Source organism: Seriola lalandi, unplaced genomic scaffold (genome assembly GCF_002814215.2).
Source record: "Seriola lalandi dorsalis isolate HSWRI2012SDOR001 ecotype SW California unplaced genomic scaffold, Sedor1 jcf7180002054248, whole genome shotgun sequence".
Classification (NCBI taxonomy): domain Eukaryota; kingdom Metazoa; phylum Chordata; class Actinopteri; order Carangiformes; family Carangidae; genus Seriola; species Seriola lalandi.
Window position 1 is genome coordinate 445,903 of NW_019524801.1, and position 13,457 is coordinate 459,359.

At 42.4% G+C, this 13,457-nt stretch overlaps 1 protein-coding gene across 1 annotated transcript in view; it reads left to right on the top strand.

Moving 5' to 3' along the window:
- nalcn (sodium leak channel, non-selective) overlaps window positions 1-13,178 on the top strand; it is a 69,141-nt gene extending 55,963 nt beyond the window's left edge. Inside the window, exons 21-46 of the mRNA XM_087173529.1 lie at window positions 665-766; window positions 897-966; window positions 1,118-1,209; window positions 1,376-1,498; window positions 1,739-1,795; window positions 2,371-2,491; window positions 2,585-2,716; window positions 2,871-3,038; window positions 3,793-3,897; window positions 4,371-4,477; window positions 4,567-4,687; window positions 4,791-4,889; window positions 5,040-5,133; window positions 6,719-6,825; window positions 7,001-7,078; window positions 7,188-7,307; window positions 7,415-7,483; window positions 7,582-7,730; window positions 7,858-7,951; window positions 8,351-8,483; window positions 9,307-9,422; window positions 10,779-10,936; window positions 11,262-11,412; window positions 11,557-11,706; window positions 11,842-11,959; window positions 12,234-13,178. Coding sequence (XP_087029655.1) covers window positions 665-766; window positions 897-966; window positions 1,118-1,209; window positions 1,376-1,498; window positions 1,739-1,795; window positions 2,371-2,491; window positions 2,585-2,716; window positions 2,871-3,038; window positions 3,793-3,897; window positions 4,371-4,477; window positions 4,567-4,687; window positions 4,791-4,889; window positions 5,040-5,133; window positions 6,719-6,825; window positions 7,001-7,078; window positions 7,188-7,307; window positions 7,415-7,483; window positions 7,582-7,730; window positions 7,858-7,951; window positions 8,351-8,483; window positions 9,307-9,422; window positions 10,779-10,936; window positions 11,262-11,412; window positions 11,557-11,706; window positions 11,842-11,959; window positions 12,234-12,376 — 2,977 coding nt within the window. The 3' untranslated portion in view covers window positions 12,377-13,178. The remainder of the gene's footprint in view (window positions 1-664; window positions 767-896; window positions 967-1,117; window positions 1,210-1,375; window positions 1,499-1,738; window positions 1,796-2,370; window positions 2,492-2,584; window positions 2,717-2,870; window positions 3,039-3,792; window positions 3,898-4,370; window positions 4,478-4,566; window positions 4,688-4,790; window positions 4,890-5,039; window positions 5,134-6,718; window positions 6,826-7,000; window positions 7,079-7,187; window positions 7,308-7,414; window positions 7,484-7,581; window positions 7,731-7,857; window positions 7,952-8,350; window positions 8,484-9,306; window positions 9,423-10,778; window positions 10,937-11,261; window positions 11,413-11,556; window positions 11,707-11,841; window positions 11,960-12,233) is intronic.
- Window positions 13,179-13,457: the final 279 nt, after the last annotated feature.

The window sequence follows — 13,457 nt, forward strand, 5'->3', positions numbered from 1 at the left end:
TAGCTCGCCTGCACCGTGTCCAACCTGCCCCCCCCCCCTGCAACCCCGTCCCCACTCCCACACACCCACCCCAACCCCCACACCCACCTTATTCTGTCAGTCTGACTGATAGACAGCGTATCAGTAGTCATCACACGTTCTGTCTGGCCTGCCATCTTCCACACAAACGAGCAATTAGGCTCGCAGTCGCACCGACGTAGGCAAACATACACACAGTCCAGCATAAGCAGGAGTTCATTCATACTTACTGGCAATAAACAAGTAATCGCTCAGAGTCTTTGTAAATGATTAAAGTGCACATACTGATGGTGCCCACTGTGTCAGTAGCTCTGCTCTGGTACATGGCTCTGCTGTTAGCCAGAACACACAGCAATGCGCGAGTCGCACACACACACACACACACACACACACACACACACACACACACACACACACACACTGATTAATGGAACGATTGGAACCTTTCAAAGTGGCTGCCTGGATCGCCACTCACTCGAGTCCAGACTGAAGTAGGCAGAAGATATCTTGTTAGACAGGAATATGGACGAGATCCAGCTGTGTTTACATTGCCAGCCGGTGTCCTCACATACGGATATAGTTAATCGTCATTATTGATCATGGGGAGGGAAAAAAAAAAAAAAAATCTTGTGTATGTGTTTTCCAGGGCTTGTACCAGACAGCGTATGCTAAGTGGATCGTTTGAGGGCCAGCCAGCCAAAGAGCGCTCCATACTCAGTGTCCAGCATCACATACGGCAAGAGCGCAGGTCTGTCAACACACACACACACACACACACACATACACACACAAATACACAGAAATTCAAACAAGTGCAATCTTACTGTGTGATACCTCTAGGCATTTTCTCTCATAGCCTGCTATTTTGTTATCTGCAGATCACTGAGACATGGTTCCACGAGTCAGAGGATCAGCCGAGGGAAGTCGCTGGAGACTCTCACACAGGATGTGAGCACACACACAAACACACACACACACAATGACAAATACAGTATATTGTACTATGTGCTGTAGGTCACATACTCCTCCAGCATTCGTCATAATGTGTAAGAAATATAAAAACATTGATAGAAATTTTGCGATTTTGTCTCTTACCCAGCATTCCAGTACTGTACGCTACCGGAACGCTCAGAGAGAGGACAGTGAGATCAAGATGATCCAAGAAAAGAAAGAACAAGCTGAGATGAAAAGGTATTCATTCACAGAAATTCACACAATATCAACACGCAAAGTAAGTTTCTGACTGTGTAGAAAATCCCCATCCAGTGAACCATGGCTTGTAGTCACTGTTTAGCCCTTTGCTTTGTCATACAGTAGCTAGTGTGTGTCTCATGTCTCTGCTTGTTTGGCTGCTCAGAAAAGTCCAGGAGGAGGAACTGAGAGAAAACCATCCTTACTTTGATAAGCCTCTCTTCATCGTGGGTCGGGAACACCGCTTCAGGAACTTTTGCAGGATGATTGTTCGCGCCCGCTTTAACGCGTAAGATCAGTCTTACATTTCAACTTCTGTATACTGTGTTGTGTTAATTTGTTTTCTTCAGGCTTCACTAGGCAGCTTCTTATGGCCACAAATGGTCAGTGCATAAACATTGTGAATTTGCAGCATATCATGGGGTTAATGCATCTGTGTGAGTTTGGCTCATAAGACTTAAAAAAATTACATGTTGTGTCTTAGTCAAAATGCTGACAATTTATTTTATTTGTATGAATTCATATCCAGATCCAAAACTGACCCCATAACAGGAGCAGTGAAGAACACCAAATACCACCAACTGTAGTAAGTGTGATGAATTATTGATTCCTTCTATTGATCCGCTCACTCTACAGCAGTGGCATACTTATTAATTCTGTATCTTATTACCTGCCTGTTGTGCCTCCCTAAAACTGTGGCAAGGATTGAAAATTCTGAGATGAAGAGCTGTGAAATAGATTTCACCCATTATGCAACCTGATAGTAATTCAGCCAAGCACAGATTCTGATTATTAAAGCCAGAGGCAGTCCTTTGTATCTGATACTGTTGGTGCCGGGGGATTTTTTACTGACATCCTGCTGTAGAACAGATTGGGCTGCTCAAACACACGCACGCGCACACACACAAAGATTTTTTCACTCTCACTTTCTGATACCTCTCCTCACATAACCTCCCCTCTCTTTTTCTGCACCCATCTTGTTCTTGAATTATGAGTATTTTGTGGTTTGCAAATCAAAAGCTATCCTGTCCTCCTTACTCTGAACATACTTTTTCTCTGTGTAAGAAAAGCTCCTGTGTTTTTGTGTAACAATATTTATATGTGTGTGTGTGTGTGTGTGTGTGTGTGTGTGTGTGTGTGTGTGTGTGTGTGCGCTTGCAGCGATCTTCTGGGCCTGGTCACCTATTTGGATTGGGTGATGATTGTAGTAACCATCTGCTCCTGCATCTCCATGATGTTTGAATCACCCTTCACCAGGGTTATGCACGTCCCCACATTGCAGGTACTAAAACCAGGTGGATGGATTGCTGCATGAACGAGTGAGTGGACAATGTGGATGCACAGATGTTGTTAAAACCGTTCATGTCTGTTTCAGATTGGGGAGTATGTGTTCGTGATTTTTATGAGCATCGAGCTCAACCTGAAGATCATGGCCGACGGTCTGTTCTTCACCCCCACGGCTGTCATTAGAGACTTTGGAGGAGTCATGGACATCTTTATCTATCTTGTGAGAAAAATCAATCTAAACACTGCTTCATTTCAATGTTACATGATACCATTCTAATGGATGAAAACCTCTTTGAGGGTAGACCAATAGCGTGTCCTTGTTATTGAAATAGTAGCCAATGACTCTCCCTCCCCCCGCTGTGTGGCTGTTGCAGGTGAGTCTGATCTTTCTGTGCTGGCTGCCTCCTGACGTCCCTCCTGAGTCTGGGGCTCAGCTGCTGATGATGCTGCGCTGCCTGCGTCCGCTCAGGATCTTCAAGCTGGTACCCCAGATGAGGAAGGTGGTGCGGGAGGTTCTGAAAGGATTCAAGGAGATTTTCCTGGTCAGTGTCTGTGTACATGTTTTCATGTGTGTTTGCACAGCAACAGCTTTAATTTACTCAGCCCCCAGAAGCAGAAAGAGGGTTTTAGCAGTGATTCATTTGGAAAATACAAATCATGTCAGTCCTTGTTTATATGCACTACAGGCGTATGCATTGAAATGTGCATAAACATAGCTCACTCTTTATCTTACTTCTGACCATTCAGCAGTCTAGGAAATAATGAGAAACTTCAGTGACCATATGACAAATCATTACCTGTATTTTCCTTATCTGGCAGGTAGTTGTTTGTTTATATTTCACATCAGTGCAGTATAAAAAAACTTTCTTTGCTTGAAGACTTGAAAGCAACACTGTCTAGAAAATAGCAGTGAAAAAGCTGTGAAAGGTGTAAAACAAAAAAAAAGGTTGGCTGTAAAGTGTTCATGATTTATAGCATATGGTTAAAAAACATGCAAAACTACAACTAGGATTTGTACATAAATGCATCTTACTCACCTTTATTGAATTGTGCCCTTGTTATTATTACATTCTTGGCCATCTCTGGGTTTTGCTTACCTTTTGCTTTCTTAGCGAGGATTTTATTATATTATCAGAAACTTGCAACAGTTACTGACTCTCACTGGGTCTGGCATGGATTTTCCTAGCTGGGTTCCTATGTCCACAGCTGTCTGACATCCTCAGCTTGCTCTTTAATCTCTCAGGCTTGGATTATGTTGAAGTGTCTGCCTTAAACTCTTGATTGATTCTGCTGCAGGTTTCCATTCTGCTCCTCACACTAATGCTGGTGTTCGCAAGCTTCGGAGTTCAACTGTTTGCCGGAAAGCTTGCCAAGTGCAACGACCCCCATATCCTTAAACGGGTACAGCAAGAAACATAATCTCCCCGCTAAACCAACCCCCTCCCCTCCCACACCACACTCCCTGCAGAGAACCACAAGCTGAATAAGTAGAAGGTGTTCCCCCCCAGTCAAATCGATAATCCAGTGCTTCCTTTTATCCTACTTTCCTAACAGCAGTCATTTGACTTCTTTCAGCTTTTATTGTACAGAAAAAAGAGATTTATAAGGCTGTTTATAATTGTTTTTTATTACAAAGTGGGTCTACTTTTCATTGTTCCTAATGATGATAAAAACATTGTACTCACCAAGTTAATTGGCGAGATCTGAGCATTACTATTATGCACTAACTTGCATATCAGTGAGGAGGAACATCTTCAAACTATTATAACTTTTAATGCGTCAACATAAGGAGGTTCCTAGGTATAAGTAATATTCTTATATTAATTTATTACAGCATAGCAAAACAACTTCACTAACTGTGTGGTTGGTTACAGGAGGAATGTCATGGCATCTTTCGAATAAACGTCAGCGTTTCCAAAAACCTCAACCTGAAACTGAGGCCGGGGGAAAAGAAACCGGGTTTCTGGGTACCGAGAGTCTGGTACGTCAGCTTGTTGTTTTATTACGACTTGATTTAAGATTGTTTTTTACGCAGCTGGTGACTGATATATCCATTCTGTCCATCTCCAGGGCCAACCCTCGTAATTTTAACTTTGACAATGTGGGAAATGCCATGTTGGCACTTTTTGAAGTGCTGTCACTCAAAGGCTGGGTGGAGGTCCGAGATGTCATTATTCACCGCGTTGGACCGGTACTGAAAACTGATCTTGGCTTTCTTACACTTTCCATCAAAGTGCTCATTTATTCTATCAGAACTGCGACTCAGCTCAGCTTATACGCCTCTGTGCCTGCAGATCCACGGTATCTACATCCATGTCTTTGTGTTTCTGGGATGCATGATTGGGCTGACTCTGTTTGTAGGAGTCGTTATCGCAAACTTCAATGAGAACAAGGTAAGAGACACATGTACAGATACAGCTTCCTCCTTCAACAAATTCAAAATGGTGCTGCTGCAGACACAGTACATGATATTCATGCTTGACCACCAGGCTGGCAAATGCGCCACCTCCCAGATTTGAATGCGTTGTGTCTCCCACCACCAGGGCACAGCTCTGCTAACAGTGGACCAGAGGAGATGGGAGGATCTGAAGAGTCGACTGAAAATAGCTCAACCTCTCCACCTGCCCCCTCGCCCAGGTATGAACACTCACATTAAAACACAAACACAACTTTGGAAAGTCTTCTGTAATACAACACAGAGATAGAATATCAAGCTCAACATCATGAAGTCACGTCTTAGCCCCAGTCTCCTGATTGATCATGCAGTCTGTGTGTGTGTGTGTCCGTGTGTGCGTGCCTGTGCATTGTTAAGCAGCACCTGCATGATTAATCCATATTTAATAGTACTTGTTTTTCATTGAGGATTGATCCCTCGGGGGATTCCTCATGACACCCAAATGATGACTAGCAGCGGTAATGAAAAAACTGAATTGGAAGACAGATAATGCAAATAGCTCAAACACTGAATCATGCCTGTCGCCGCCTTCCACAGGAAATTTATTTGACCAAATTTATTAAATTTCCACACCTCTGTTGAGGTAAACTACCAGCTTTATCTATAGTAAATTCACATTAATTGACAGGTAGTCACCAGATAAATGCTTTATACCGACTCTTACACTTAAATTTTACGCACAGTCTAATGCTATTGATTACAATTCAACATGGGAATATTGTACATTTAAACTGTTGCTCCTCCCTCTGTGATTACACTCGTGAGAATGGTTGGAGGCTGTGTGGGAAATCGCCTGTTGGCAGAGTTGAGGCTGAGAACTAACAGAAAATCAATGGCTTCGGTTTTAGTCAGCAGTACCGCTGCCACCAGCAGTATCAACCTGACTTTGATCCACATCCAAAGGCCCTCAGCACCAGCGCCACTCGCTCACTCGCTACTGTGCAGATCATTACAGCACGGAGCCAGCCCTCACTCACTGGGTCTCAGTGGTCAGTAGTCATACAGAATGTAACCAGAGTGGCTGCCCTGTTGCCTGTTGTTAAATCTCTGTTTTACATTCATTGGATATTAAAGTTCCTGCTTTGTGGGGAACTCTAGGGACAGTTGTAATAAGGTAATAAGGAGATAAGTATCTCTTCTAGCAAGGATTTGTTGTGACAAGGATTAAAATATTCCAGCTAATTTAAAGTTGGGATGCTGACAGATGAAATGAGCACAAACTTGAAATGCAAGTGCGTGCAAACGAAGCCAACTAACCCCTCAATCCAAGGGTGCAGGTACAGTCCTCATGCTGGAGCAGGAGACGTGGAAAACAAAATACAGAATCATTAGTTAGAGTTAGGGTGGACTTCAGTAAAGGCCAATCACATCAGCTACGCTCATCGCCATTTTAAAACAGGGGTAGTTTCCTTGTGTACCTTTCTTTCTTTGCGTTGTTAAACTTACTTTGACACAGATGCATCGATATGAATAAATGTTTGTAAAATCTGCAGCACGATCACACTGATCACACTGATCACACTGATCACACTGATCACACTGATTATAATGCCCAAATAGCCCGTGAGCGCCATCTGCAGGACACTAAGGTATACTACCACAGAGACCACTGCCACAGCCTGTACACACACTTAAATCTGATCACTGACTTGATAAAAATCTTACTTTTGGCCATAACTGTCTAAAAATAATTTCCACCGTTTTTTTTTTTTCTTTTTCTAATTGCACAGGTTTCAATAAATCTCTTATTTCTTCTCTAACTGACAGAGAACGGTGGTTTCCGGGCCAAGATGTATGACATTACTCAGCATCCCTTCTTCAAACGGGGTATTGCTGTGCTGGTGTTGGCACAGTCAGTGCTGCTATCAGTCAAGGTAAAGCCTTACACCACTTCATTTCTCTTGCTGTTCGTCTGCTTCTTGTTTTGCTTCATTTATTTATTTATTTCATCTACTATGACTGTTTCTTTCATGTAAAATAGAACTGAAGTGGTTTCTATTGGAATGTGTTATATATAAACATACTGACATGTGTGACTCTCTTCTCCAGTGGGATGTAGGTGATGATCAAGTAACATTTCCCCTCGCCACCATGTCAGTAGTCTTCACCTTTATATTCGTCCTGGAGGTGAGCCTGTCATCCCGTCTACTCATCCATCACTTTTAAGGTTTTGGTTTGATTGCTTCCACTGGGTATACAAGTCTGTCTGATGTTAAGCCTTGGTGCCGTTACCCAGGTGACCATGAAGCTTATAGCCATGTCTCCGGCGGGTTACTGGCAGAGCAGACGAAATCGCTATGACCTGCTAGTCACGTCACTGGGTGTCATCTGGATAGTCCTGCACTTTTCCTTGCTGGTTAGAAAAAACACTTTTTCTTTAAGGGGAACATTTTAGGAATTGTTATGTTTTGTTATGCATTTCAGCAAATACTATACAAATGACTATATTGTTTTCCCCTGTAGAATGCATATACCTACATGATGGGCACTTGTGTGATTGTCTTCAGATTCTTCACGATATGTGGGAAGCATGTGAGTATGTTTTGTGCGTAAAAACGTATGTTCCCCAAAAAAAAGGAACGTGATGAAATGTAATGAAATCTGCCTCTGAATGTGTTTCATGTATTAAGGTGACACTGAAGATGCTGCTGTTGACTGTGGTCGTCAGCATGTACAAGAGCTTCTTCATCATCGTGGGCATGTTTCTGCTTCTTCTCTGCTACGCATTCGCTGGCGTTGTTCTCTTCGGAACCGTCAAATTTGGAGAGAACATCAACCGGTAAAGCATTTCCTTCATAACGCTGCTTGTTTTTGAGCTGATGAGCTCTGCAGGTTGCATGGAGTTAAATCCAGAAAAACACATCTCTTTAGAGTTATCTGAATCTGTCTGTCTCCCCTAATCGCAGGCATGCCAACTTCTCCACAGCGGGCAAAGCTATCACCGTTCTCTTCCGAATTGTCACAGGGGAAGATTGGAATAAAATCATGCATGACTGCATGGTAAGATGGACTGCAAGTCCAACACACATTCTCATAGACAAAGGAGCAAACCATCTATGCCAAATCTGGCAAAACACATTTACATTTTGTGTTGAAAGGGTTGCTTCACCTCAATTTTCTGCTGCCTTTCACTACAATGGAGGTGAATGGATTTTTGTTTGTGGGGCTCAAAGCAAAATTAACAGTTACTCTGGTTCAAATAGCTTTGGATACTCAGCAGACCTCACTGTCAGCAGTTTTCACTGAAAACTTGGAGCTACTTTCTACAAAAGAGTGAAAATTGTTGATATTGCTAGATATCACTTAAAAATGCATTTTTGTAATTTGACTCCTTTTTGTAACATTTCTGGGAAAAAATGGTTTTGTTGCCCATTTTTTAATGCTTATTTGTGTTTTCAGGTACAGGCACCGTTCTGCACCCCAGATAAACATCGCTACTGGGAGACTGACTGTGGCAACTACGCTGGAGCTCTGATATACTTCTGCTCTTTCTATGTCATTATAGCCTACATCATGCTCAACCTACTTGTAGGTAGGTGTGCGTGTGTATGTGTGTGTGTGTACTTGTATTAGTCACACTGTAGGGAGAAAATCTGTTCACACGGTCACAATGTGGGGACTCGCCTGTAATTTGTGGACAAAACTACAAGGTAAGTATTTAGATTTAGGATTTTTTGAAGTTAAGTTTCAGGGCAATGAATGTGATCAAACTAAAGTGTGCACATGCAGGAAAACCTTTCAAAAGAATGACAAGCTTGTGCCTCTGCAGCAGAAAGGGCTCTGTTTCATTTAAAACATTTTTTTTTTTTTACTTGTGTAGAATCAAAATGAGTTTTTGATAGAAACCAAACCATCTTGCTCCATGAGGTATAGTGTGTGTTGTCTCTGTCTAATGCCCTGGATCTGTACCATTCACTTTTGTATGGGTTGTAATCTGGTGTGGAAAGACACAGATGGTTAGCAATAAACCAAAGACACTTACTAAGATATAGTAAGTCTTCATGAACAAGTACTTTAAAATTACACACACAAACAGCAAGAACAGCAAGACTCATGGTTGTATGAAAGGTGAACTAGAGAATCAAGTAAAAAAAATTAAATCAAAGAGAGTCTTTTTATTGCTTGAGCCTGTGTAATGAGATTGATTATTATAACAGCCTGGGTTTCAATCAACCCATTATCATGATAATATGATTCATTCAGTCTCCCAGAAGCCTGGGCAGCAGAACAGCTTGCATTCATTGTTATACAAACCTAGAAGCATCTCACAATGAACATATACTGTATATTCATAGATATTGCTACTATGGAAAATGTAGATCTTTGAGTATTAATGTCACTGTCTGTCACCGCAGCCATCATTGTGGAGAACTTCTCTCTGTTCTACTCCACTGAGGAGGACCAGCTGCTGAGCTATAATGACCTGAGGCACTTCCAAATCATCTGGAACATGGTGGATGACAAACGGGAGGTGAGAAATTAGCAGTGGGGAAGAGGATGAGGACACAGCAGAGGGGAAAGGATGGCGATCATATGGCTATGAGCAAAGGATAATATAGAGAAGATAAAAGCTGCACAAATGCTAATGAGAGGGGCTGAAGGGAACGAAGTTTGGCATTGAATAATAGGAGAGAAAGTAATTAGAACAGTGGGTGCTGGATTAAAAATGTAGACCAACCTCCTATTTATCCATGATGTCATCTGGATGTGGGCTTTTTTTTTTTTTTTTTTTTTTTTTTTTTCAATTCTTTGTACAAACACGTGCAGTTATAACATATAGAAGCAGGAGCTAGTACATCCATTCAGTACATACAGTGTTTGGTCCCAACCCAACCACATTCACCTTTGCCAGTAATTATACCTACCTGTGGTCTGACATCCCATTTCAAATCAAGCCCTCCCACCTCTGAAAAACCATAAAAAGGCCATTAAGGGTTTATCCTCCCAAGCTCAAAAGAAAGCCTGCATGACTACAGGATTTAAAACGACCCTTTTATAATGAAAATCATTTTTATGCCTCCACACCGGTGACAGCCAGAGCCAGAGGCATTATGTTTTCGGGTTGTCAGTCCGTCGCTTTCTTGTGAATGTGATATCTCAGCAACGCCTCGACGGAATTTCTTCAGATTTGGTACAAATGTTCACTTGGACTCAAAGATGAACTGATTAGATTTTGGTGGTCAAAGTTCAAGGTCACAGTGACCTCACAAAACACATTTTTGGCCATAACTCACAAATTCATACGCTAATTATGACACTATTTACCACAAATGTCTAATAGGATAGATAAAACGATGAAGTGGTGACATTTTACATCCAAATAGACAAAGGTCAACTTCACTGTGATGTCATAATGTTCTGCAAAAGCACTTCTGGCTATTATTCAATGCTGTAACTGAGGAAGGGGAGATTGTGACCACATTTCCTGCAGCTTGGCTGATTGGCAGAGGCAAACAACCAGTAGGTGGTTATTGTAGTTTCTAGCGGTAGTAGTAGGAGACACAGCCAGATTCCACATGAAAATAATGAGATGTCATTCAAACAGTGTAGACTCATGATTCAAACAGTGTAGACAGTGAGAGGATTCATTTCCAAGTTTGTGTTAAAACTAACTGAAATTAATTGATAATCGGGCTCCAAAACAATTTAGGACGTTGCCTCAATAATACAAAACAGCTGATATTATTTCTCATTAAAACTGAGCTGTGAAATATCAGCTCTCATGTAATCCTTCACTCTCATCTGCAGTTTTAACAAAGATCCAAGTGTCTGATCACAGACTTGAGCCGGCCTGTCACCCCTGTGACTTCTGTGACTGTCTCCTCAGGGTGTGATTCCGACATCCAGGGTGAAGTTCCTGCTTCGTCTGCTCAGAGGCAGGCTGGAGGTGGACCTGGACAAAGACAAGCTGCTGTTTAAACACATGTGCTATGAGATGGAGCGACTTCACAGTGGAGGAGATGTGACCTTCCACGACGTGCTCAGGTGACCGTGGCGCGGCACGTACAGCATACGCACACGCTCTTATACGATGTATAAAGACTCTTTATGTAGAGTCAGTTGCATCGCACATCATAGTTTCTTACAGTCAGGTCTTATGGTTATGCAGTGTTGCCATTTACAGCTTTACTTATCATAGTAGTGTTATTTTTTTTTTATAATTTTTGACTGAAGTAGAATTTTATTCCACTAAATATGTCCCTGTCTTGGCTGTATGTCTTTATGTGTGTGGCTCACTGTTTGTGTGTGTGTGTGTGTGTGTGTGTGTGTGTGTGTGTGTGTGTGTGTGTGTGTGTGTGTAATCATACAGCATGCTCTCATATCGCTCAGTGGACATTAGAAAGTCTCTCCAGCTGGAGGAGCTGTTGGCCAGGGAACAGCTGGAGTACACCATTGAAGAAGAGGTTGCCAAGCAGACCATACGCATGTGGCTCAAGAAATGCCTCAAACGCATCCGGGCGGTTAGTCTCTCTCAGCAGAACACAATCACACTGCTTTGCTTTTCCCATTCTACTCTCCTCACATGCATACAGTACGTCTCCACAACACACACACACACACACACACACACACACTGACCATTTCATGTCTGTGTGCACTTATAGAAGCAGCAGCAGTCGTGTAGCATCATCCACAGCTTGAGAGAGAGCCAGCAGCAGGAGTTGAGCCACTTCCTCAACCCCCCCAGCATAGAGACCACCATGCCAAGTGAAGACCACAATACTAACAACCCAGACAACCCCTCACAGCCTGAGGTAAAACCCTACATACCTACCACGACTCCATACACACCCGCGCATGCTCACAGCTTGATATACAGCAAGCACATCATACAATCTGCAGGTGTGCACGTGCAATGGTGAAACAAAGGATGTCTCCTCTTTGTTTAGATGAGTGGTCTCCAGCAGTTACTGAGCCCCACGTTGTCAGACAGAGGAGGATACAGGCAGGACTCCTCAGACCTGGGGAGACCACAGAGGAAGCTGGGACAGTGGCGGCTTCCTGCAGGTGTGTATTCGCTTATGTATACTGCCTATAAGTTGTATAGTTTTGTCGAGGACTTTCTGTTGAAGTGAGTTGGAGCAAAGCTTTTTCCTCTAGTATGTGGAGTTTATGTGACCTTATAATTCAGAGAAAGGGACTTGCTTTTCCAGACATGTCCTGACAAGAGGCAAAGGCCCTCTGTACTGGCCAAATGAGGACAATAATATTGAGGTAGACTCTTTTCTTTTCTCTCTCTCTCTCTCTCTCTCTCTCTCTGTGTGTGTGTGTGTCATGTCAGGTCGCACAAGTGTCAAGTCCATAGTGTGTAAGATGAACCCCGTCAATGATGAGGCTTCTTCGGGGTCAGAGGTGAAGAAGTGGTGGACCCGTCAGCTGACTGTGGAGAGCGACGAGAGCGGCGACGACCTCATCGACATTTAGAGATGAGTTGCAGCGCGTCCTGCGGCTTTTTAGCGAGGAACTGGAAGTCTTGCTGGCTGACTCGAGCTGTTTTATTTTCCCTTCGCTCCTCGATCAATGACAAAGCTTTTTTTATGCATTTGTTTGATATCTTTTATATATCCAGATTCAGAACTGTTCAGAAAGTTTAGGCTGTGTGCGCAGGATACCTGTGAGACATTTGTTGCAGCAGCCACTGATGACGATTTCATACCTCTGGATCTTTTTCACTCACTTTCTCTCATTATGTTTGCTGAGGTTTTCTATGCAGGCAAACATGGTGTTATAACAGACAATGGCAGGAAAGCATTTATGAAATGAGACGAACCCAGAAGCTGCTGCTGCTGCTGCTGTATGTGTTTTCTACTGTTACAATGTCGATGTTTGAAACCTGTAATTGTGCTGATGCAGCTACAATAATTTGTGATGTCCTTTCATGTCAGTGTTTCGTCTTTGTTCTTGTGTTTTCCTCCACGTTTCTGATAATGTCTCCTCAGTATTAATCGATTTTTCTCAGTACTGATTTTATCAGTATGAATATGGATTTTCTCATAGTCACTTTATACTTAAACCAGGACACTTGTTCTTGTTGGTGGAACAAGCAAATGAAAGCAACTTTTAGATCTATGACTCTGAATGTAATGAAAAGTTAAATCTATCTCATGTATTTGTGTGGAGTTGAAACATGAAATATTTTGTAAATTATTATAAATTATACGATTTATGGAGTATTCAGTTATTCTAATAAAGGCCTACACGGATTAGGCATTTATGAGCAAAAGAACTGTTAGATTTTCATCTCCCTTCACATTACATCACATTGTCAGATGTGACTTCCAATGAGGGAATTTAACATCCATTCCAGTCTTTGCCCCAAACATGTTAATACATAATACATTAATATATTAATAATAGCATTGCATATCCTCGCTGTCCACCTGAACACCATGTATCCGGGGCGGCTGTGACTCAGGAGGTAGAGTGGCTCGATCCCTTGCTCCTCCAGTCCACATGTTGAAGTTTCCTTGAACCCTGCATTGCCCCTGACGGCTGTTCCATCAGT